At 47.1% G+C, this 23,111-nt stretch overlaps 2 protein-coding genes across 2 annotated transcripts in view; one reads left to right on the plus strand and one right to left on the minus strand.

Annotated features, from left to right (window-relative positions):
• Positions 1-20,651, plus strand: part of LOC125947665 (uncharacterized) — a 23,868-nt gene extending 3,217 nt beyond the window's left edge. The window contains exon 2 of the mRNA XM_049672878.1: positions 20,200-20,651. Within this exon, the coding sequence (XP_049528835.1) occupies positions 20,200-20,651 (452 nt within the window). The remainder of the gene's footprint in view (positions 1-20,199) is intronic.
• On the minus strand, positions 20,586-22,769 carry LOC119462207 (putative nuclease HARBI1). The gene is made up of 3 exons (XM_037723555.2): positions 22,461-22,769; positions 21,710-21,918; positions 20,586-21,308 (listed from the first exon to the last, which is right to left on the minus strand). The coding sequence occupies exons 1-3, from the start codon at positions 22,740-22,742 to the stop codon at positions 20,981-20,983; spliced, it is 819 nt and encodes a 272-aa protein (XP_037579483.2). The 5' UTR covers positions 22,743-22,769; the 3' UTR covers positions 20,586-20,980.
• Between the last annotated feature and the right edge of the window lie 342 nt (positions 22,770-23,111).

Here is a 23,111-nt window from a genome sequence, read left to right on the forward strand (position 1 = left end):
GTTTAGTAAATGTTTTTCATCCTCATCCTCAAATTTATGTGAGCTAAATATAGATTATTTCTGTCCTCACGTGAAGCGGACCGATGTTTCTCTGATGTCTTTATTATTACAAAGCAGATTTAATGCACTGCGAACCGAAGCGCGTGCGCACAGACGTACTGTGATTCGTTTTCGAAAGCCACAGTCACCTGTGTGGTTCGGCAGCCGTGTCAACAGCATGACGTGCTAAAACCACTGTCTTTTCACACCTGCAGGCTTTCCTAGCATGGTGGGGCTGCAAGAGGTCACGGAGACAGACAACTAGACCAGCGCGCAGGCGTACTACAGTCAACTGTGGTTCACTATCAGGCCGCATCCAGCGTGGCAGGACCTTCAGCGCACCCATATAAGCAGCACGGATTCCCGGCGATTCATCAGAGTGGTTCGGCAGCCGTGTTAACAGCATGACGTGCTAAAACCACTGTCTTTTCACACCTGCAGGCTTTCCTAGCATGGTGGGGCTGCAAGAGGTCACGGAGACAGACAACTAGACCAGCGCGCAGGCGTACTACAGTCAACTGTGGTTCACTATCAGGCCGCATGCAGCGTGGCAGGACCTTCAGCGCACCCATATAAGCAGCACGGATTCCCGGCGATTCATCAGAGTGGTTCGGCAGCCGTGTCAACAGCATGACGTGCTAAAACCACTGTCTTTTCACACCTGCAGGTGGGCGAACGGCCATTTTTTACTGTTTCTTCTTAGTATATTGCGGCTGCTGAACTGCTCTCTGTTGCCGTATTACACCCCTGTTTGATGTGCTCTTTTTGTTGATATACTGTTGATATTTTGCTTTGCATCATGGAAAGTGTAAAGAGTGACGCTCTCGTACCATTCACTAAGTCTATTAGAGAGAAACCACCTGGATCTATCAAGGAGGTTGTTAAGACTATGGCGGAAATGACCGCGAAATTTGCGGAAGTTTTGTCAGAAGTAAAAGCAGAAATGAAAAATGTCGACCGATCCAACAACAGCATAAAAGCAGAGCTCAAATGGGCTTTATCAATACTAGCTTTGAAGAGTTCAAGCAAGAAATTGTAAACCTTCGGCAAGAACTTTCTGAGGTGCAGAAACAAAGCCTGATTTGTCAAACAGAAAACAAGCGGCTGGACAAAGAACTTAAAGAAACACGACGGCAACTGACTGAATTGAAACAGTACAGTCGTAGGAACAATCTTGAATTGAAAGGCATCCCCTGCACTGAAAATGAGGTTCTTGACGAGAGTATGCAAAAGATTGCAACATTCTTGAATGTTGATCTTGTTGATGGAGACATTGATGCCATTCATCGTGTGCGTACAAAGGGGGATGTACCAGCCAATGTCATTGTCAGGTTTAATTCACGCCGAAAGCGCGACATGATCCTACAAGCCGCAAGAAAAAAAAAGACCAACAACAGCAATGCTTGGCGCGGAAAAAGCTCAACCGCTGTACGTGAACGAACATCTATGCCCCGAATATAAGGCACTACTTGCCAAGGCCATCCAAATGAAGCGAGAGCAAAAGTGGAAATTCGCCTGGGTATCGTATGGCAAAGTACTTATGCGGAAGACAGATAATTCTAGGGTCATCAGCCTTACAAGTGAAGAAGATTTAGCCCAAATAGTGTGATCCCATATATTTGGGCTGCCTGACAGATGCATCTTTACATCAAAATGGCTTACACATCAAGGCAAATTGATGACCTTTGGTTGAACACAAATGCGACCATATTTCACTGCAATATACGCAGTTTAAGAAAAAACGTAAACCTGTTGACCTCATTTCTGTCGGTACAAAACTTTTTGTATGACGTCATTGCAACAAGTGAAACTTGGCTTTTGAGCAATGAAATCATAGATATACCAGGGTACAGATTAATATCCCGCCCACGTTTGTCACGTTATCGAGGAGGCGGTGTTGCCCTTTTTGTGAAAAATAATCTCGATTTTACAGTACTGCCATCGATTACGTTCTCTTCCTGCGATATTGAAGTGCTGTTTGTAAAAATAGAAACCGGTTATATTGTAGGCGTGGTCTATCGACCTCCCAACGCGAGCCTTGGCAGTTTTCTCGATAAAATGGAATCAATTTTATCTTGCTTACGAAACTGCCAAGCTACGCAGGTTGTAATCGTTGGTGACGTGAACATTGAGGTACTCAATCCAATACACAAGGATTATTCTTACCTCCTTAAATCGTTCAATTTCCGAAATTTAATATGTCAACCAACGCGTGTAACAAGCACTACGGCTACTGTAATTGATCATGCATTGACGAACATCGAGTCTGGAATTGAAAGTGGAGTGTACAATCTACCTCTTTCAGACCATATGCCTATCTTCACGGCATTCAACAGCCAAAGTCTAAAGAACAAAGATGACGGGAGGATTATAACTCGATTAGATTATAAGAAGTTTAGAGATAAAATCCTTGAGGCCGACTTTGAACAAGTGTACAATGATAATGTACACATACAGTTTTCCAACTTAATTAATTTGATTAGCTGTTTGATAAATGAGTGTCGCAGTACATACACTCGAAGTTCTTATAATCAGCCTATCTGTCCATGGATGACGACACCAATTTTGGAAATACTTAAAACAAAAGAATACTGGTATAACAAATGGAGGCATAATAGGAGTAATGCTTACTACTTAGGTCAGTACAGAACATTTCGCAACAAAGCGGTGTCCATGATGAGGGTCCGAAAGAGATATTTTAATTCGCAACGTATCAGTCAAGCTACCGGCGATTCCAAACAACTGTGGCGAATAGTAAATGAGGTTACAGGTAGAAAGACAAAAAAGTGTGTTTGTCCTCCCATTGTCGTTGCAGACACTGTTGAAGACTTCAACACTTATTTTACTAGTGTAGGTCCAGCACTAGCCGCTCAACTACCACAACTAAATAGTGAAGCTCTTCCCACTCCTAATCCAGTAGTAAATTCATTTATTCTAGGAGAGATAGACCTCAGTGACATCGTTTCAAACATTTTAAATACACCTAACAATAAAGCGTCAGGACCCGACGGCATTTCTGTAAGGATACTAAAGGAAAATATTGATATCCTAGGCCCAGTTTTGTGTCGAATGTTCAATCATTCTATTACACAAGCAAAGTATCCAAATTCCCTAAAAATTGCCAAAGTCATTCCAATCCATAAAGAAGGCGATCCGTCTGACCCTTCAAATTATAGGCCAATCTCTGTTTTAAGCATAATCAATACTGTTTTTGAAAAAAAATATATCGAATCGGATGAAAATATTCCTTGAGAAGTACAATGTGCTCTGCCATCAGCAACATGGCTTCAGACCTCGTTTCTCAGCAGCTACTGCAGTCATCACGCTAACGCAAAATATAAATATGGCTTTACAACTAAATAAACTAGTAGCTGTCGTCTTTCTAGATTTAAAAAAAGCATTCGACGCAGTGGATCATTGCATATTATTGGACAAACTTAAACATTGTGGGTTTCGAGGCAAAGTATTCGACTTTTTATCAAGTTATATGCAATATCGATCTCAGGTCGTGAAAATCAATAACATAACTACTTCAAAACAAAATATTGTTACTGGAGTCCCTCAGGGCTCCGTATTAGGTCCGCTTCTTTTTTCTTTGTATATAAATGATCTGCAACAAGTTATAGACTCTGCAGAAATATTGATGTACGCAGATGACACTTGCATTATAGTAACTGCGGATAATATTGCAGAACTTAGTCATAAGGTGAATCTAGAGTTAAAGAGCATTTCTGACTGGTTCTTGGCTAACAAATTAACAATTAACACAAAGAAAACAAAATATATTGTTTTTCAGTCACGCTTCAAAATAGTAGATACCACACATTTAAACATACATATAAATAACATCCCATTGGATCAGACAAGTTCTTACAAATACCTTGGGGTAATTTTTGATAAACACCTGCAATGGGAAGATCACATAAACAGTGTCTGCTCTAGATTAGCATCTGGTTGCTATGGCTTAACTCTAGCCCGCGAGTACTTTGACACCTCAGTTTTACGACTTATGTATTTTGCTTTTATTGAAAGTCACTTGAGGTATTGCATCGACTCGTGGGGATGGGCGTATAAAACCATATTAAATCCGATTATTAGGCTCCAAAAACGCGCAATTAGAATTATGTCTCATTCTAAGAACTACGGTCATACGGCCCCATTATTTCACCAATATCGCATATTACCATTTGACTACTTACGTCAGCAGAGCATTTCATTGTGTGTGTATAAGGTTGTTAAATTCAACCACCCGTTCAGCTCATCAATATTTTACTCAACTTCGCGTTGTACAAGAAATGTAACTGCAGGTCATTTTAATCTCGCACCATGTAGCAATGTATACGGAGAGCGTATGCTACAGTTCACAGGCATTAAAATCTGGAACGGACTCCCAGTGGATATAATTAATTCCTCGAACTTCCCTAGTGCTCTGAAACAACATTTTCTTTCTTTGTTAAATACAGAGTAAGTCATGAATTCCTAGATACATCTGTACAAAGCTAGATGAATTACATTTCTTAAACTATTTTCTACTTATTCTATGTAATTATTGTTACGCGATTGTGTTGTTTTATTAAGCATTGAAATGTCATATGGTTCTCGTTTTGCTCATTATGTACGTATCTAATTTCAAAAATTGTATGCTTTATCAATCAGTTCAGTACTAATCGATTTTGTTTCGCATTTTTGTTGGATACGTAAAAGAAATTGACATCATAGTGTACATCTTTAAATTGAGATAGGTATTCTCCTGTATTTGAACTGTGCCCCTTACATTGTTCTGTGATACTCTTATGTATTGACTTACTTTTAGTTGATTTGTGAATTGACAATCAAGAACTTGGTATATACATTTACTATAGCTCTTTTTTATACCTGCTGTGCTAGGATTTCCTTTACATTTTTTTATCGAACCTTCAACTAGCCTTCGGCTACAGGTCCGACAAGTGTTTGTTACTTGTGCATAATAATCTGGAAAATAAACATCTTCTTCTTCTTCTAATGCGCTGAAAACACATTTGATTTCTGTCACCTTCTATTCGCTTGGGAGCCGGAGAGTTGGGTACATGCGCTACTCTCGATGGAGGAGAGACAACTGGCAGCACAGCAAACGAGGATTTAATATGTACAAGGATGGTAAAAGCACACAAATCTCAAACCATAACTCAACCAAAATGCTTACTCAGTAGAAAATACAAGACTAACTAATTACAACACTACTACACAAGAACTATCATTTCCGGAGCCTAGCTCCGCCTTATAAGTCTCTATGTCAGTCCTAGCCTTTACTCGCCAAAGTCTGGCCACCCTGGCCCCGGCATAACTGCGTCGCAAAGCGGAAACGTGGGCTCTTACAGATCGTCGTCTTGAAGTTCTTGTCGAATCCGTGTCGGGCTCGTCCGAAGCGTTGAGGGTGCCGTAGGTGCCGACGCCTCGGGGTTCCGTCGACCTGGCCGAGAACGTGGCTGGTGCCCCGGTAGCCGCCGCTGACGTGTCACTCGCCGGGTTAGGCCTCGCGTCTTGTCCGTTCGGGTTGTCGCTGATACCGTAAATTGCCGACGACTCGCGGTTCCATTGACCTGGCCGAGTGCGTGGCTGGAGCTCCGGTAGCCGCCGCTGACGTGTCACTTGCCTAATGAAGTGTTCTTCGCCCTTCGACGATCTGCGAGGCGGCCCGGTGCCCCGGTGATTATCGGTTGAACGGGCTTGGCCGAGGAAGAGGGATTCTCGAGAAGAAGACCGGAACCACCGTGAGCAGCAGCGGCCGGTCCCAGGAGCTTCGCCCGGACGTCTCCGAGGACTACAGCGACACCTGGGCCTTGCCAGCCTCACGACTTCGTGGCGGGGTCCTCCGCTCTCCCGTCGTCAGAGCATGGCTGACGAGGCGACCTTCCACCTCAAGAGCCACGTCGATAATCATCGAACCGTGCTGTTTCTTCCACGATCACAGCTCGGTTCACGCGCCTCGCGCGCTCGCGCCGTTCAGAACGCTCCGCGAATTTCGTCCTCTTTTTCGTATACCGCTGGCGACCTCTTACATGTGACAATGTCATCTATACACGCTGGAAAGCTGCTTTACACCTGCTTCCACTCGTGCATTGAGGTTGACGCACCATTGAGGGAGTAATTACTTGTAGCTGCCCTCAAATAGCTGTTACTGCGATAGCAATTATATGGACACTCCAAGCGGATTTCTGCCATTGCCGTCGCCATCACCGTGAGGTTCCGTATAAAGTCCAAGGGCGACAAAATCGTCGCCGCGCGCCGTATGTTGTATGTGCGAGTGAAAGCACCCGAGGGAGGCGCGATTTCACGGAGAGCGAACGCACGGCGGAGAGCCAACGCGATGTCTTCCGTCGTGAAGGTCGTGGGGGGATGAGAGGGAGGAAGGGGAGGCGACGTTTATCTGCGGCACCAAAGGCGGATCTTGCGGCCGAGCGCAAGGGGAACGTTTGGCGACTTAATCTCCTAGGCGAATGGAGAAAAGCAGGAAGGCAGCGCGGGAGGGAGGGGTGTTGCTTCTACTCTGCCAGCAACTGCGTACTTGTACTTCCCGCGGCTTCGGGCTGTCGCGCACGCCGTATCTTGAAAGGGATCTCCACACGGCTCTGACCTTTGTATGCGCTGTGCTTTCGCCGCTCAGTTTCCGTTGAAGCAATAGGCCGCACGAACCTTCGCTCGCTGCTGCAGCCGCGCTTGCTCACGCTATAGCGCTTGACAGTGGTTGCCTGCGGTCATCGAGTGTGATCTATTCATGTTTGCTTGTGCGCGCTGTCACCAGGCTTGTTAATTCAGTTAGTAAGCGATGTGTCCAAACTTATGCAGCCGATACAACTGCTATCCTTACTCCGTATAGCTCTCTACGAATTTGCTATCGTAATTGGTGCTTCGCCTTTCGGGCTAACTGCGACTTTTTATTAAATCAGAGAAATGCCTTTGACCTTAAAATAGACCATCCAACAGTACTTTGCAGCGAAAAGTATTTCAATGCACCCAGCAAAAAGCGGAGTTCTGACAAAGATCGCCTTTGATCCTCTTCGCGCTGCTACCGCTCCTTCTTTAATATCTTGCACTGAGAGAGCTAAGGCGAAACGGGGCGTCCCCAGAATGCGCCGCTTACTGGACGTCTCCGTGGTACGCATTTAAAGTTTGATTTTGCATGTTCACTATAGCCGTCACTGTTTCTGGTTATGGTGCCTGCAACGCACCAAGCTCGGTGGCTATCTCTCAACTTACGGTTCATATCACGGCGATTCAACTATTTGCTGTGCTACAGTGTACTAATCGCTACTCGCGGCTGTTTTCTCGCACCGAGTGGCAAGTAGCGCATTTCCTCTCGCACTTATATCTGCGACAATCACAAGACCCAATTTCCCTAGATCGAACGAAACGTCGCCACTGTGTTCGTTCGTGTGAGTAGATCGGTAGCGCCCCCATCGGGTAAACGACTGAAGAAGCTCTGCGGATTCGTGTTAAATGTATTCCTAACGTAACAACCTTCAACCATGATGGCCACGCGCCTCGAATGTGTGCAACACGGGCGGTTGCAGAACATTGACAGTACCTGGCCTAATGACGTCCCAAGGGGTACCGCGTAGTTCCAATATGGCTAGTTGCGATTTATTCTTGTCCCAATGATGGCCAAAAGTTAACAACGTCATGCGAATATCGGCTGAGTCATTCTGATAGAGACCGAACGCGGCTCAGATTTACCATTGCCGTGCAACGAGACGGGAATTACTGGATCGACATTCGTATGACTTGCGAACATGGGTTACTAAGTTTGCTTTCTTGGGACAACACTGCCCCGTTAAAAGCAAATTTCTGGTTCTTAATTTCTAATTTTTTGTGGTACGACTTGCTAAGTGTAAATACGTTTAAGAAAAGCCAATGAACAGCACACAGAGCAGGAAGCAGAGATGGTTTTCTCAGTATTCAGTCCTTCAACAAAGTTCACACAGCTGCTCGTTCGCTGCTCGACACAGGACAAAATCAGTACTATTTTTGTTGATATTTAATAACAGTTGAACCTATGCTTCTCTGTCACAGGATGCGGCCTAACTTCAGAATTATGTGACAGACCAGGTTGTTAACAATGTTTTTGTGTTTCAACAACTGTGTTTCTAACTGAAAAAATATTATCCTTAGACAAACAAGCTGTCTACCACTTTATTACGTAATCGGGCTTCTGGCTCAAGTGCAGCTATATATTATTTGTCCATTTTCTAGTGTTTCTCTCCACTTATTTCAGTCACATTCATCTGAAGAAGAAAGTTTTACATGCCACAACGATTAACATCTTCGGCTTTTAGTAAGGTTTCACTGATTCTAGGAATTAAACAGCAATCGCCACTTTAAAGTACGCCCGATGCATAAATGATTGTGCTTGAACGCGTGTTTGAGCCATTGCTGTTTCATGGGTAGATTAGTTGTAAGGGATTTGTAAATGCAACAACTGCGTGTAGTGGTGGTCACGCATAAACCCAAGAAGCGTGTAAAGTAGTTCGGTATGCCTATATGTGCCGATTTAATGGTGGTTTTTTTACAAGAGCAATTTTCGCTACAGCTATTTTTCTGCCCATTTATTCATCCTGAACCCATCCCCCAATCACCCACGTAGACCTGATCCGCGTTATGAATGAAGCGCTCAAACAGCTACATGGTGCTATGTAGAACCGGCTGCGCGCTCAAACACGCCCTCCCCCCTGTCAGTATAGATGTGGGCTTCGTTGACGTTAGCCAATTTCACAAGGGTTTCAATCGCATCGTGTATAGCCTGCAGCTCAAATATTTAGAGGTCTGAAAAGTCTGTTACGTTGCTGCGAGTGGCTTGGATCTCAGGGTGTGTAGGGCTTGAGAATGCTATTTGTCCTCATTTTGAGTTAACCGCCGCGTCCATGTGTACCACACAGTGTCAAATAGGTACTGGTCGTTTCAGTTGTTGCAATCGGGTGTACCCGCCGGCGGAGCTTTGTCGCCTTGATATTATTTAGTGGTTTTGTAAGGGAGTTTATTGCACTCAAGCGTTAGGGCTGACCGTCCGATCAGTTTAGGGAACCGCGAGCGTGAGCGGCGTAGTCCGAGCGATGCGCTGGAGAGACGGCCCCACTAGACAGCGCCGGTAAGGATGCCCCACTGCATCGTCCCTCTTCCTCACTACAATTACCCCGGGGGCGAAAAAGGGAGCCGTCCGGTGACCTAACAGTTCGTCACTATTAGGGGATCATAATACGGCTTGAGGCGCTCGACGTTGACAATGTCGCGACCGCGACGGCGCATGTCCGAAGATGGTTCAACGGGCTCAATCACATAGTTGACGGGTGATGCACGCTCGACGATGCGGTAAGGACCTTCATACTTGGGCATTAACTTGGAAGACAGACCAGGTGCAGCGGAAGGAACTGAGAGCCACACAAGCGCTCCAGCAAGAAAGGTAGGCGCAGAGGTGGTGTCACCGCGAGTGTTCTTCTGGCGCTCTTGGTCATTGGAGGTAAAGGCCCTGGCGAGGTCGCGGCACTCTTCGGCATGTCTCACCGTATTAGAAATGGGCGCACAGTCAGATGCGTCGGGCCGGTATGGTAGCATTGTGTCGATGGTATGCGATGGGTGCCGGTCGTACAGTAAGAAATATGGCGAAAAACCAGTAGTGCTCTGCCTTGCGGTATTGTACGCGTAGGTGACGAAGGGCAGAAAAGAGTCGCAGTTCGTGTGGTCGGAGTAGACGTACATAGAGAGCATGTCACCGAGCGTACGGTTGAATCGTTCCATGAGTCCATTGGTTTGAGGATGGTATGCCGTTGTTGTGCGATGAACAACGTGGCACTCTTTGAGAACAGCTTCAACTACTTCGGAGAGGAAGACACGTCCGCGGTCACTGAGCCGGGGGACGTGGCCCATGACGTAGGATGAATCGACAAAGCAGGAAAGAGGCAACGTCACGCGCTGTAGCTGCCGGAAGCGCCACAGTTTCAGTGTATCGCGTAAGGTGGTCAACTGCCACAATATCCCAGCGGTTTCTAGCCGATGTCATGGGAAGGTGGCCGTACAAATCTATACCGACGCGCCCAAAGGGCCGGGTGGGGCAAGATAAAGGTTGCAGCCCAGCTGGCGAGAGGTGGTGTTAAGATTTCCGGCGCTGGCAATCGGGACAAGAGCGTACGAACTTTTGAACGTAGCTGTACATCCCTCGCCAGTAGTACCGCTGTTGAAGGCGCTGGTAAGTCTTGAAAACGCCAGAGTGGGCACACTGGGGATCGGCGTGGAAAGCTGCGTAAATATTGGAACGCAGGCTGTGAGGCACTACTAACAACCACTGGTGGCCGTCGGAGCTGTAATTGCGCCTGTGAAGCAGGTCGTCGCGAAGGCGAAATGGTGAGCTTGACGGCGCAACGCGCGGGTTGTTGACCTGGTCAATGTATCGGAGAGCCAGCCTATAAGCGACGCAATCCAGGGGTCCTTGCGCTGCTCGGAAGCAATGGTGCGAAGGTCGATAGAAGATACAGGCAACCGAGATATATTGTTGTCAGCCAAGGGAGAGCGCGAGAGGGCATCGGCGTTCGAGTGGTGTCGTACGCTGCGGTAGAGTACGCGGATGTCGTAGTCTTGCAGGCGAAGTGCCCAACGTGCAAGACGGCCGGACAGATCTTTCAATGACGCCAGCCAACATAGTGCGTGGTGGTCCGTGATTACATCAAATGGGCGGCCATACAAATATGGCCCGAACTTAGTAAGAGCCCAGATGATCGCGAGAATTTCGTTGTCTGTCACGGTGGAATTATTCTCGGCGTCCGTAAGCGTTCGGCTGGCATAAGCGACGACATACTCAGGGAACCCTTGCTTGCGTTGCGCGACGACAGCGCCAAGGCCAACACCGCTGGCATCTGTGTGTCCCTCTGTAGGGGCCGTCGGATCGTAGTGGCGTAAAATTGAGGGGGGGGGGGGGGGGGGGGGGATGTCAGCAAACGACGAAGACTCGTCAACGCCTCGTCGCACTCTGATGACCACGAGGTGAGGAGCCCGTCGCCCCCTAGGAGCTTCGTCAGGGGCGATACGATGGCGGCAGAATTCCGAATGAAGCTTCTGAAGTAAGAGCGTAGACCGATGAAACTGCGCAATTCTTTGATGGACGTTGGCTTGGGGATTTCGGCAACGGCACGAAGTTTGTCAGGGTTGGGGAGAATTCCGCCCTTGGAGACGACATTGCCAAGTATCGTGAGTTGCCGTGCAGCAAATTGGAACTTTTGTTTAAAATGTTTAAATTTATGCCGGCGTTCGATAAACACATCAAAACACGCCGGAGGCGTTCGAGGTGCGTTCGGAAGTCGGGCGCCAAAACTACAATGTCGTCAAGATAGCACCAACATGTGTGCCACTTTAAGCCTCGCAGAACTGTGTCCATCATGCGCACGAATGTCGCTGGCGCATTACTGACTCCAAAAGGCATGACGTTGAACTCGTACAAGCCGTCGTGCGTGATAAAGACTGTTTTCGGCCGATCGACTTCTTCCATAGGCACTTACAAATACCCGGAGCGCCAACCCAGCGATGAAAAGAACTCGGCTCCTTGCAGGCAGTCAATTGCGTCGTCTATGCGTGGCAGGGGATAGACGTCCTTGCGAGTGATCTTGTTGAGCCGGGGATAATCGACGCAAAACCTTAAGGAGCCGTCCTTCTTTGTAACAAGGATGACAGGAGAAGCCCATGGACTTTTCGAGGGTCGAATTACTTCGTTGTACCAGAGGCTTGCCACGCCGGCGAGGTAAAAGAGCACGTTGCTTAGTTTCGCGGCATCGTCACATTTATTGATTAGGCTTACTCGCTCGTACGTGGACAGCCAGTCCTCCACGTCATTGTCATCTGGGCCGCTGAAAACAGGAGGATCCTTGTGGCGAGGTAGACCAGAGCACACGACGGAGGGTGCGAGAGGCGTTTGCTGGGTCGTCGGCTGAGATGCGTCCTGAGACATGGTTGAAGAGAGGGTACGGGATCGAAGCTCCAGGATGCGTTCGAGCGTAGCACTCTCCACCACTTGTAAAGGCGTTTAAACATAGCACGCAAGCGTTAGGGCTGACCGTCCGATCAGTTCAGGGAACCGCGAGCGCGAGCGGCGTAGTCCGAGCGATGCGCTGGAGAGACTGCCCCACTAGATAGCGCTGGTAACGATGCCCCACTGCATCGTCCCTCTTCTTCACTACAGTTTATACTTCTATGGTGGAAGATTGTCCAAGTTCGTAGTCATGGCTCAATCTTCATAGAAATAGGAATGGAGTGCCGCGACTGCCGGTATATGGCACCTTTTAAGCTTTCTTGCTTGCTGTCACTGCTCAACAAGCTCAGAAATGGTGTTAAGCTGTGCGTGCTCTTGTAGAGTTGGTATAGGTGTTAGACGAGAGTGATCCGTAATTGCTGTCATGGCACTTCTGTTGATAAGCTCAAGTTTGTCTCACTGTTGAGCGCGTATCCCGCAGCCGAGGCGTATCGCCCGCCTCGGCTGCGGGAGGCTGTGGGTTCGATTCCCACCGCCGCCGGGCACCCACTGGTTCAAAAGGGTACAAGCGTACGCCGGCCTGGCGTTCGGCTTCCTTCAGGGGTGATACGCTTGGGAAAGGAGCCTGCGCCCTCAATTCCCGTCGAAACCAACGTGAGCACGGAAAAAAGTGGTGTCTGGGCCGCTCCCATGGCGGTCATTTCCCATGTGGCGCCCCAAGCACCTATATGTCACCGCAGCCGTGGCCTAGTGGTAGAACGCCCGCCTCGGCTGCGGGAGGCTGTGGGTTCGATTCCCACCGCCGCCGGGCACCCACTGGTTCAAAAGGGTACAAGCGTACCCCGGCTTGGCGTTCGGCTTCCTTCATGGGTGATACGCTAGGGAAAGAAGCCTGCGCCCTGAATTCCCTGTACCGCAGCCGTGGCCTAGTGGTAGAACGCCCGCCTCGGCTGCGGGAGGCTGTGGGTTCGATTCCCACCGCCGCCGGGCACCCACTGGTTCAAAAGGGTACAAGCGTACCCCGGCTTGGCGTTCGGCTTCCTTCAGGGGTGATACGCTTGGGAAAGGAGCCTGCGCCCTGAATTCCCTGTACCGCAGCCGTGGCCTAGTGGTAGAACGCCCGCCTCGGCTGCGGGAGACCCAAGGGTTCGATTCCCACCGCCGCCGGGCACCCACTGGTTCAAAAGGGTACAAGCGTACCCCGGCTTGGCGTTCGGCTTCCTTCAGGGGTGATACGCTTGGGAAAGGAGCCTGCGCCCTGAATTCCCTGTACCGCAGCCGTGGCCTAGTGGTAGAACGCCCGCCTCCGCTGCGGGAGGCTGTGGGCTCGATTCCCACCGCCGCCAGGCACCCACTGGTTCAAAAGGGTACAAGCGTACCCCGGCCTGGCGTTCGGCTTCCTTCAGGGGTTATACGCTTGGGAAAGGAGCCTGCGCCCTGAATTCCCGTCGAAACCAACGTGAGCCCTCGGTACCTCCCGCATACGAGGCATCCGCCTCGTATGCGGGAGGTACCGAGATTAAATCCCGGTGCCGCCGGGAACCCACCGGTTTTTCTCATCGGTAGAGATCGAACCCACATGCTCCCGCAGCCGAGGCGGGCGTTCTACCACTAGGCCACGGCTGCAGTCAGTCGTCGGAACTGGAGTTGAGGTATAATACGGGGCTGCAGGACGGAGCGCACGAGGAAACGAGCCACGTCATTGCGAGCCCCAGCACTCCGTGGCACAATTCTCTGAATGAGGTGAACTGTTTCTGCTGATGTTTTGCTTATCTTCTTGATGCACTTCACGCTAGACCCGAACTGGTAAACCTCCAGCACAAGAAGCCTCAGCTCTTCAGTCTCACCAATCAGTGATGAGCCAATCTTGAGATGGAAGTTACTATCGCAAACTGACTCTCTGCCCTGTTTGTTAGCAACGTACCTTTACAACTCGTGCAGTGCCACAGAAATCTCACTGCACGAGTTGCAGCTGTCCGTACTTGCGGGCAGCTTTCTGTGGGAATGAAGGCAAGCTACGGGGTCTGAGCTTCTGTGCATGCATAATCGCGCCAAGTAGTCCAACATGATTTGACAGCGCTTTTCGTTTCTGTGATTTCCTCCCCGCCCCCCCTCTCCGACGCGGAAGAGAAAAACCAGAAAGAAAAGGCCTTATTTACCACTCCGTTGAGTGGTCCGTATTTGGCTGTTGTAAATAACGCCGTTTGTTTCCTCTTCTTAGCTTTAACCAAACATGAATGAAAATAGGGGACTTTTGTTAAGAATCATTCTTGTGCGTGCTTTGCCCCAGAAAGCTGCCAGAGAAAGTTGTCCACGAGTAATGTGCAGGATAGTTCGGCATTGTTTGAAAACTCTTGGCTAACATTAAGCTACGCAGTAGAAATTTCTCTAAAGTATATAAAAAAAGCCTGCAAGAGCGATTAAGCCGGAAGAGGTATACTGAATGGAATCGGCACATGATAGTAGTACTAATATGATAGTAGCGCAATGCTTTTTCACAATATAGCGAACGGAAGCAGTGATCCTCGTCTCTAATTCGAGGCCAAGAAGCTAGTTACAGACGGAAATATGTGTTCTGGAGGATTTGTCTTCATTTTTGCGCTTTATTGGTTAGTGAAATTTTTGCTTACCGGTTGTGAAGTTTATGTCCGATGTCACAAATCTCGCTCCCGAGACGAGAACACCGCATACTGCCACAAAGCTGTCAATGTTGTTGGCTACGTGACAGTACACGCGTTCTCCAGGGCTGATTCCTAGACATTGCAGTCGACCAGCACAACGCTGAACGTTTTGCAATAAGTTCGTAAAGTTCAAGTACTGATCCCTGTATACCTGAAAAAAAAAATTACAATGAGTTTTAGTTCTCGATTCAAGACGAGTTTAGCAAGATATTGCAGGCGTGGCAGAAGCGCCTGCAGCAGAGAGTGGTATTCCTGTAGATTTCTGATTCCCTCTCTCTCTCTCTCTGGGTTAGGAAACCCGTGGAAGATGTTTCCGCGCATGGTACTTGCGATGTGAAAAAAAGAACAAAAAATAATTTGCGCAATTATGATGAGTTCTAGCTTGGGACACTGTCGTGTACAAGGCAGCCGCTCAAATATGTGGTACATATATTTCGCATGATTAAAATAATAATAATTACAGTGACGATTCACTTCGTGAAGGCGCATTACACGCAAGCGTATGGACACCGTGAACATGCGTGGCGAGCACCACGGCATCGAAGCACAAATCGATTCTCCACTCCACCTCCAGGCCCCTTCCACCTCCGGCGCTCAATTCCCTCATGGCGAAAAACATAATTTTCAGTTCGTTCAGCTCGTTCATGCTTTGCGCCAAGTGCAGGGGAGGGATGCTTCACATTGACTTGGATGATCGTGGAGCATGGTTTCTGCCGTATTTTCTTTTTCTTTTTTTTTTGCGAACTGTTGCACCATGTATCATTGTTGCCTTACGCGGACTTGATATGTCATTGCGCGTCTGTGCGTTGGAGCGCACAAACACAGGTTGACTTCGCAAGTCCTCTGCCGTGCGATTTTGGCGAATGTTCGGTATCACTTGCGAGTTACTAGATGGTGACTGACACTTCGAGACGCGCTTAGCAGCAGACACCTATCGGGTGAATGATATGGCAAACGCAGAGTGGTATTTTGGTGTCGAGGAAAACAAGGGGGTAATAAAACCAATCTTAAACTTTACGAGGGCGATATTCCCTTTGTGAAACTGCAGCCTACTTACAAGTGCGGTGCGCTCGCCGTACCTTACGAGCCTGCTTTTGAAGAATGAGAACATGGAATCGTAAGCTGGGACCTCGACGTTTGTGTATGGCGAGTGAACGATGTTGTGGCGAATCTCTGCCTTCATCTGCAACACAAGAATTTCTTTCACCGGCGATGATATTGTTACTTGGAACAGTCTGTTCGCTGGAAAGCAGCGCGTACCTTGTAATATATAAAGTTATTGTGCTAACAACGTTTTGCCTCTGACTCCTTGTCGATAAAAAAAATGAAGTGGTGCGAGAAATTTCCGTGCATTAAACGTTCCAGAAATATTGCTCCACAGATTCGAGGACAAGTTTCCTTCGTTGTTTTACTTAAGCATTGCCTACAAGTGTGTATTAAAAGAAAGAGAAAGTTCATGATGCCACGTTCACTTCCCTACAGATTTTTGTTTGTTATGAAATTATGCTGCAGGCCATGCCTGACCCATGTCTAGTAAAAAAAGAAATGTGGTGGAAAACATAGCCTGGTTGTCCAACCAGAAAATAAAATGTGAACGAGTGACATCAGCATAACACCTGATTTCTTTCAGTTATTCTTTCGCTGTCTGTGGAGAAACATGAGAGTTGAGATTTCATGACAGGACAATATGCCTATGTGATTTCTTAATGTTTCAGTTCTGTAACACAACACGGTTACTTGCTTCTCCAGAGGACCAACCTCACGTCAAGTGCTTGTATATTGTTCGGGAGACCTTGATGATGTAGCAAAGGAGGCTCCGTTGAAAAAATGAATAACGAATACGGCACTGTATAAGAACCAGTTCTTCTTAACTACAAGCTCTAACCTGTCCGAGATGTACAAGGTGCGAAAGGTATCAGGGAACATAAAGCTGTCACGCTACCGACCATTTTCGCGGAGCAGTTCGTTTTAGAGAAACGAGATGGCGCTCACGGCGGCGCGCCATACCTCTCCTTAGCGACCGCGCACGAATGCGAAATGATTACCGCTTCTACCTTGCCTCTGTGCGATCAGCTGTCGGAAATGCAACTGAGTTTTCGCTAACACACTGCGCTCCAATCATGCTAGATTTAATCATGTGGATTGAAGACGTGTGCAGTAGTTGGCTGCAAAAATAGTGACTGGCATGTTAAGGAATAGAATGAATCTGTGTGGCCAACTTCGTGGACCGCTACTGCAATTGTCCGAACATGCTACCGGCACTTCATGATGTACGGCTTTCCTCGAGGATACAGAAATTTTCTCATCCGCCAGCCTTGTATCGCTAACCTTCATAGAATGGGCTTCATCCCCAGAACGTCGGCAAAAGTGAGTACCACTCGTTAAACAATGATAAAGGGAGTAGCGCCGCTTCCTGTCATAGCAAGTTTCGCGCACGTTGTCTATACACATCTCTCCGAAATGGCAGGAAAACTTACGCCCACTCTATCGTAGACGTATCAATAATAAGTAAATGGGTGCACACTTGAATATATGCCCACTGTATACGCACAACAAATGACGGACTACACCTAGGGCGCACGAATGGTCGAAGCTGAATGTTTTGTGACGGTCCACAAGAGTAAGCGAGTTACTGGGCTTATTATATGTTTGCTACAATAAGGTATTATAATCTACAAAACAGTTACGTTTCAAGCCTTGTGCGCAGCAAGAACAAATCTATCGGAACTGAGCACACCCGCGAGCGATTAGGCAGAAAATAATCGGATAGTGGCCGCACCGAGGAACTTCACTGAATCAGAAACAAACAAGCAACTGCTTCAAAATATTTGCCGAACAAAGAACAAAGAGCAAAACAAACTAATCCTGAATGAATTCATAATCGGAAAGCTTGGATACTTGGGATACATATTTAGCCCCGCTTTTAGAACAAGTACCATATACGCTGCTTGCGCCGTTTGGACATATAGTTTAATTAGCTCCGAAAGCGCTTTTGTATGTTCTCTGAAGCTGTGATGAAAGCTTCGTGTCGTCCACCTAGTCACCGTCAATGATATCTCCGAAAACAGAGGTTTTCAAAGCCGGGCCAGCGTCATACACTTCCATTGTAAACAAGGAGGCAATGAAGGCAGTTTAGGCAAGCAATGGACGCGTCACCACGTGATCAAACATGGCAGCGCCCACGGCATCGCCACGAAAAGGGTCAATAATAAAGTGCAGGCATTTGTCTTCTTCTCTGTGCACTTGTATCCACATCGAAGACAGCAAAATAAAACCCCGCACAGTGGAGGAAAATAAAGAACTCCTCGGAGGAAAGGTTGTAAGAAAACGGCGCATTATCTAATTTCGGAACACTCAAAATTTACACCATTCATCTGATCAGCGCATTGGGTTAAACTGAAACTTATGCACTAGGTGTCAAAAGAAGATATTACATTTGATAACATTTGGTTCTATAGAGAACCTAAGGCCCAAATTCTGAAACGTTCCTTTCCTTCGGCCATTTCCTATCCTTACTCAAGGAATCCTTCGTGCTTCCTAGCCTGAGAGGGTGCGCGAAGGGCGGCAGCGCATTCTGAAAGCGCCCCTCACCTGTCCTAAGGAGAGGTGAGGGGCGCCTCAACGAGGAGAGAAACGAATGTCGCCCGTTTGGGTCCGAGGGTTCTTGTGAACAATTGCAACTGAACGCCTTTATCAAGCCAAATAAATGAATGCTGGCATTATTATTTTAGCACAAAATATCTACGGAGACGTATCGATGCTTTCTTTGCTACTTTGGTTATTTCATCTAAACATTTTCAACAGAAAAGCACGAAAACTGATGACGTCTGGCAACAGCGCCCGCGTGATCGTTGCCCGCCGGCTCCGAAAAGGCGTGTTTGTCGTCGTGTTTTGCCTTGAGCGGGTGTTGTCTCTAACAGCGCAGTCTAGAACCTAATAATGCCTGGAAAAGCGTATTTTACGGAAGAAGAAAAAGACTTATTGACGGAGCTTGTCAACCTACACAAGACGTGCCTCGAGAACAAACGTTCAGACGCGGTTTCAATACACGCGAAGGCCAGGACCTGGGACAAGTTGTGCACCGAGTATAATAGCCGGCCTCTCGTTCGTCACCGCGACGTCAAACAACTAAAAAAGTTGTGGGACAACCTCAAGCAAAAGTGGAAGCGCGAGAAAGCGAAGAATATCCGCGACGTCATGGCCACAGGTAGGCTTTCCTCGTTTCTTCTGAATTGGCAATGAGATATGGTATTTTACAGGAGGCGGGCCACCACCTCCACCCATGGACGAGCGTCTAGCGCAAATTGAGGCCATCGTGCCGCACCTGGCCGTCAGGGTTCCAAACCCGTTCGACAGCGATCGTCCTCTACGCCTGCCTGGTACAGAAACTGTGAATGACATCGTCAATGGAATGATACAAGCGAGCGGACGGGACGACAGTGATGACGGTAAGTCGAGACGCATGGCAGCACTATGTGATGCTACAGAATGACCGCAGGGCACGTTTGAGGTGTACCAGGTACGGATAACTCAGGCGGCCGCTACAACTTTCGATAAGCGTGCTCAACCTGTTAGTGACTGTGTTAACTACAACTGCAATATTTTTTTTTGCCAAGCGTGTACAATGCTACTTGCTGTGCTGTTGAAATAGCATGCTCACATTTGAAGTTTGCCTAAAGTTCCTCGAAATTGAAACAAAAAGTTCTTATAATATTCCTTTTTATTCAAGCAACATACAAGATTCATCTTTATTGTCTGAAAAGCCCACACATTATTTCCAATAATTTCCATAGCTGAAGGCTATTTGTGGGTCCAATAAAATTATAATTATACAAATCATAAATTGTGAACACAGTGAGTACACATCTGAGTGAAGATAGACACATCTTATGGATTACAGTGTGCAGTAGTCAAACCAAAGAGCTCCTGATCTGAGAAGACCCAGGCAGGAACACAAACATAGAACAGAGAAACACGGGATAAGGGCTGAACGTACAGATGTTCATCTGTAATAAAAATTAGCAGTTGAAAAAAAATGCGCCCTGGTCAAGAACGAATTTTTCTTTTGAATAATGTAGACAAAGATTTTAAGAAAACATACACATGACACAACAGAAATAACTCATACACAGTTACGAAGCGGTTGCAAAAATGTACCAGTAACAAAATTGTTTCAAAAAATAAATGTAGAGACCAGTCGAGTGCCATGTCAAAACAGGCATCACAGAAACAGAAAAACAACATGGCTTGTATCATAAGTAACAATATTAGTTTTATTTAGCTACATAGAATCTTTGAGCAGTGAAGGAAAGCTGTGTGCACTCCTAATTTCTCATGGAAATTAATTCCAAGTTTTAGCTTGAGTAGACTGAATACGACGTCAGCCGTAAAATACTCAGCCAGAAAATACCTTGGCTATCTGTGTAACATATAGCTGCACTCATTTTTATGAATCGTAAAAAATTGATTGATCAGCTGCTATTTTTATTGCAGATGCAACACTGGACCTGAGCGACAGTGATGGTTTCATCATGCAGTCAATGGGTCACAGCAGCCCCACACCAACTAGGAGCAGCAGTAGTGGACGTGCACAGACAAGTGTTGATGAAAACTGCAGGGTGGACGATGCTGCTGGTGGGTCAAGCACAGATACCCAAGCTGCAGCTCCTGAGCCATTTGTGCCAATTATTCGCACTGGCCGACTGGGTGTTTTGCAACAGGCGTTGGACACTGAGCTAGCCGCTCGGGTCGACGCAAAAACCACAGAAAAAAAACACAGGGAAGCTGAACACAAAGAACGAATGAGGCTACTGAAGGAGGAGCATGACTTCAAAATGCAGGGTATCAGGGAGCTGCACGCCGACGAAAGGTGCATACGGAAGATGCAACACAGGATGCAGATTCGAGTGCTGAAACAAAACCAAGAAGTGCAGAAAATAAAATGAGAACTTCTGTTAAAACAAATGGAAGCACTTGACAGCAGCAAGGATCACTAAATAAAAAATTTTTGCTCTGTGTATTTTCAGTAATTTGCTTTCTTCAAAACATTTCACAGTAATTAAGTGAAGAACAGAGAACAGGGCTGCATTCGATGCAACACTGTACTCGATGGTGTTGAGTAAAAATAAATGGGGTTTAACATGACAAGAAATACCGCAGCTACGGGGGAGCCATTGTGAAGGGTCCTGGATTTATTTCAACTACATGGAGTGCTTAAATATGCATTGAAGCTCCAGTACACACAATAATGTGGGCTCCTCGGCTAGCTAAACCTTCATGAGGACGCTGCGTCATCATCTGTATGCCTAGAAGAAAAACATCGTTGGATGAGGCGGCTGCTTAATTGTGTGCCCAGTAAAGTGTCAGATTCATTTTGAATTTGGTCGTCTCCTGAACTTGAGTCATCATCTTCATCAATGGACACTGGACAGGGCTCCCGCATTGCATATGCAACATTGTGCAGGGCTGCACAAGCTGTAATGATGGCAACAGACCGGGGAGTGTCTGTGAGCAGTTTTGTCCGCAGGCATGGGAAGCGTCTCTTCCACACTCCGAAAGCCCTTTCCACGGTGTTCCTGGTCTTGATATGACTAGTGTTGTACCTGTACGAGAAGAAAAGATGCAAGATATAGTAATGAGCCATCTTATTGCAGCTACACGCCAGTTACAGACCCTAGGAGTGTAGGTTGCTTTCACACTCAAACCTCAAACTCGCAACTTCGGTATTTACATGAATCTGTGCACTGATTATTTATTATGTTGGCAGGTGCAGTGATTATGTACATAAAAGCATCTCGGATTTCACAGAAATCAGTCTCTGTCAATATATTCCGCTACATGCAGTTCCCATTGTATAACAACTTGGGCATGTAACCGTAGTACGGTTTTTAGCAGTAGTACAAAAAAAAGTATGCTGAAGATCTGCATCAAAGTTGGCTACTGTGCACCACAGGCCAAGCTGAATATTACTTATTTAGGTGTTGCAAAACTTTATGTGCTCTACCTCTTTTCTGCAGCTGTGCGGGGGTTTCTGAGTGGAGGCATCAGATATGGCAGGCAGGCATAACCTTGGTCGCCCAGAAGAATGCCTGGCACAGCTTTTTGCTCGTAAAGCACCATCACTCTACTGTTCGAGAATATGCGGCTGTCATGAACCGATCCAGGCCAACTTGCAACTACATCCAGAAACTGTAACTCTGGTCCGGTGACAGCCTGCAAAAGAGAGCAATACAGATATTTGTGATGGGCGCTGCTAGTTTATGGCATAAAAAAAGTATCAAATGTACAGGATGCGAAATATCGGCACATGCCCTTTAACCCTTTAGACGCCAATAAATTCTGTTGACTAAAAACTTGCTTTCACCACATTTCTTGCATATTCAGAATCATAAGGAGCATACAGCTGCACAATACATTAAGAATTTTCAATTCTTTAGTGAGTTTTGTCAAGTTTACAAACATGGACTCCATGCGAAAACACACTACAGGTGCATTACATACGAGAACATCAACTATTTCATATCTAGTAGCCTTGAAAAGCACTCATCCAGGCACTTGAAGATTATGCCTGATGCAGCACACTGTGAAAAACAATAAAAGGAGTACACCCACCCACTACATATGACATACTCGCACCGAGCAAACACACACAACCGCCTACCATACATGATAACATAACAGTAACCATACATGATAACATGACAGAGCAACAAACAATAAACAAGAATAATAATAAAAAAAGACCACACATTTACCTGCACATTAATAGAGAAGTATCCCTTCCGATTCCGGTACAGCTCGGCGTCATCCCCACCCGGACTGTCAATCGACACGTGCGTGCAGTCGATGCATCCAGTCACACCAGGAAATCCGCCGATGTTGTGAAAGCGGGTCATCAACGATGTTGCTTCTTGAGCGTCAGGATGGCGCACATATTTCGGGAAAAGCCGTAAACACACGGCCTGCGTCGTCTCCCATATGCACCGCGACACCGATGGCTGCGACACATTGACCAGGTCACCTACAACTGTCTGCATTGCACCAGAGCCGAAAAATCGCAGCGTGATCAAAAAAGTTGTCGCAGTTTCAGCTGAAAGGCGAAGCATCAATTGCGATAGCAAATTTGAAGAGAGCTATACGGAGTAATGATAGCAGCTTTATCAGCTGTATAAACTTGGACATGCAGCAGCACCGGCAACACGCAGAACTGTTGTCGACGCCGTCGGCGTTTTGCCCGCGTTCGCTCAAAATGCGTGCGGCGTTGGTGACTGTTGCCGGAGCCTCTGATATAAATAGGCACTTGGTGCCGCAGCTAAACGTCGCCTCCCTTCCCTCCCCCTACCCCCCCCCTCCCCCACGGCCTTTCGCACGTCGGAAGAAGGCACGTTTGCTCTACATATATGGTG

The sequence above is a fragment of the Dermacentor silvarum genome, chromosome 8 (genome assembly GCF_013339745.2).
Source record: "Dermacentor silvarum isolate Dsil-2018 chromosome 8, BIME_Dsil_1.4, whole genome shotgun sequence".
Taxonomy (NCBI): domain Eukaryota; kingdom Metazoa; phylum Arthropoda; class Arachnida; order Ixodida; family Ixodidae; genus Dermacentor; species Dermacentor silvarum.

Bases quoted from the DNA above. Each gene is read 5' to 3' on its own strand.
- LOC119462207 (XM_037723555.2), bottom strand. From the start codon at position 22,742: ATGCAGACAGTTGTAGGTGACCTGGTCAATGTGTCGCAGCCATCGGTG. The intron at 21,919-22,460 runs GTAAATGTGTGG...TCTCTTTTGCAG, and splicing joins ACTTCTCTATTAATGTGCAG to GCTGTCACCGGACCAGAGTT. The intron at 21,309-21,709 runs GTAGAGCACATA...CTTCTCGTACAG, and splicing joins CGCACAGCTGCAGAAAAGAG to GTACAACACTAGTCATATCA.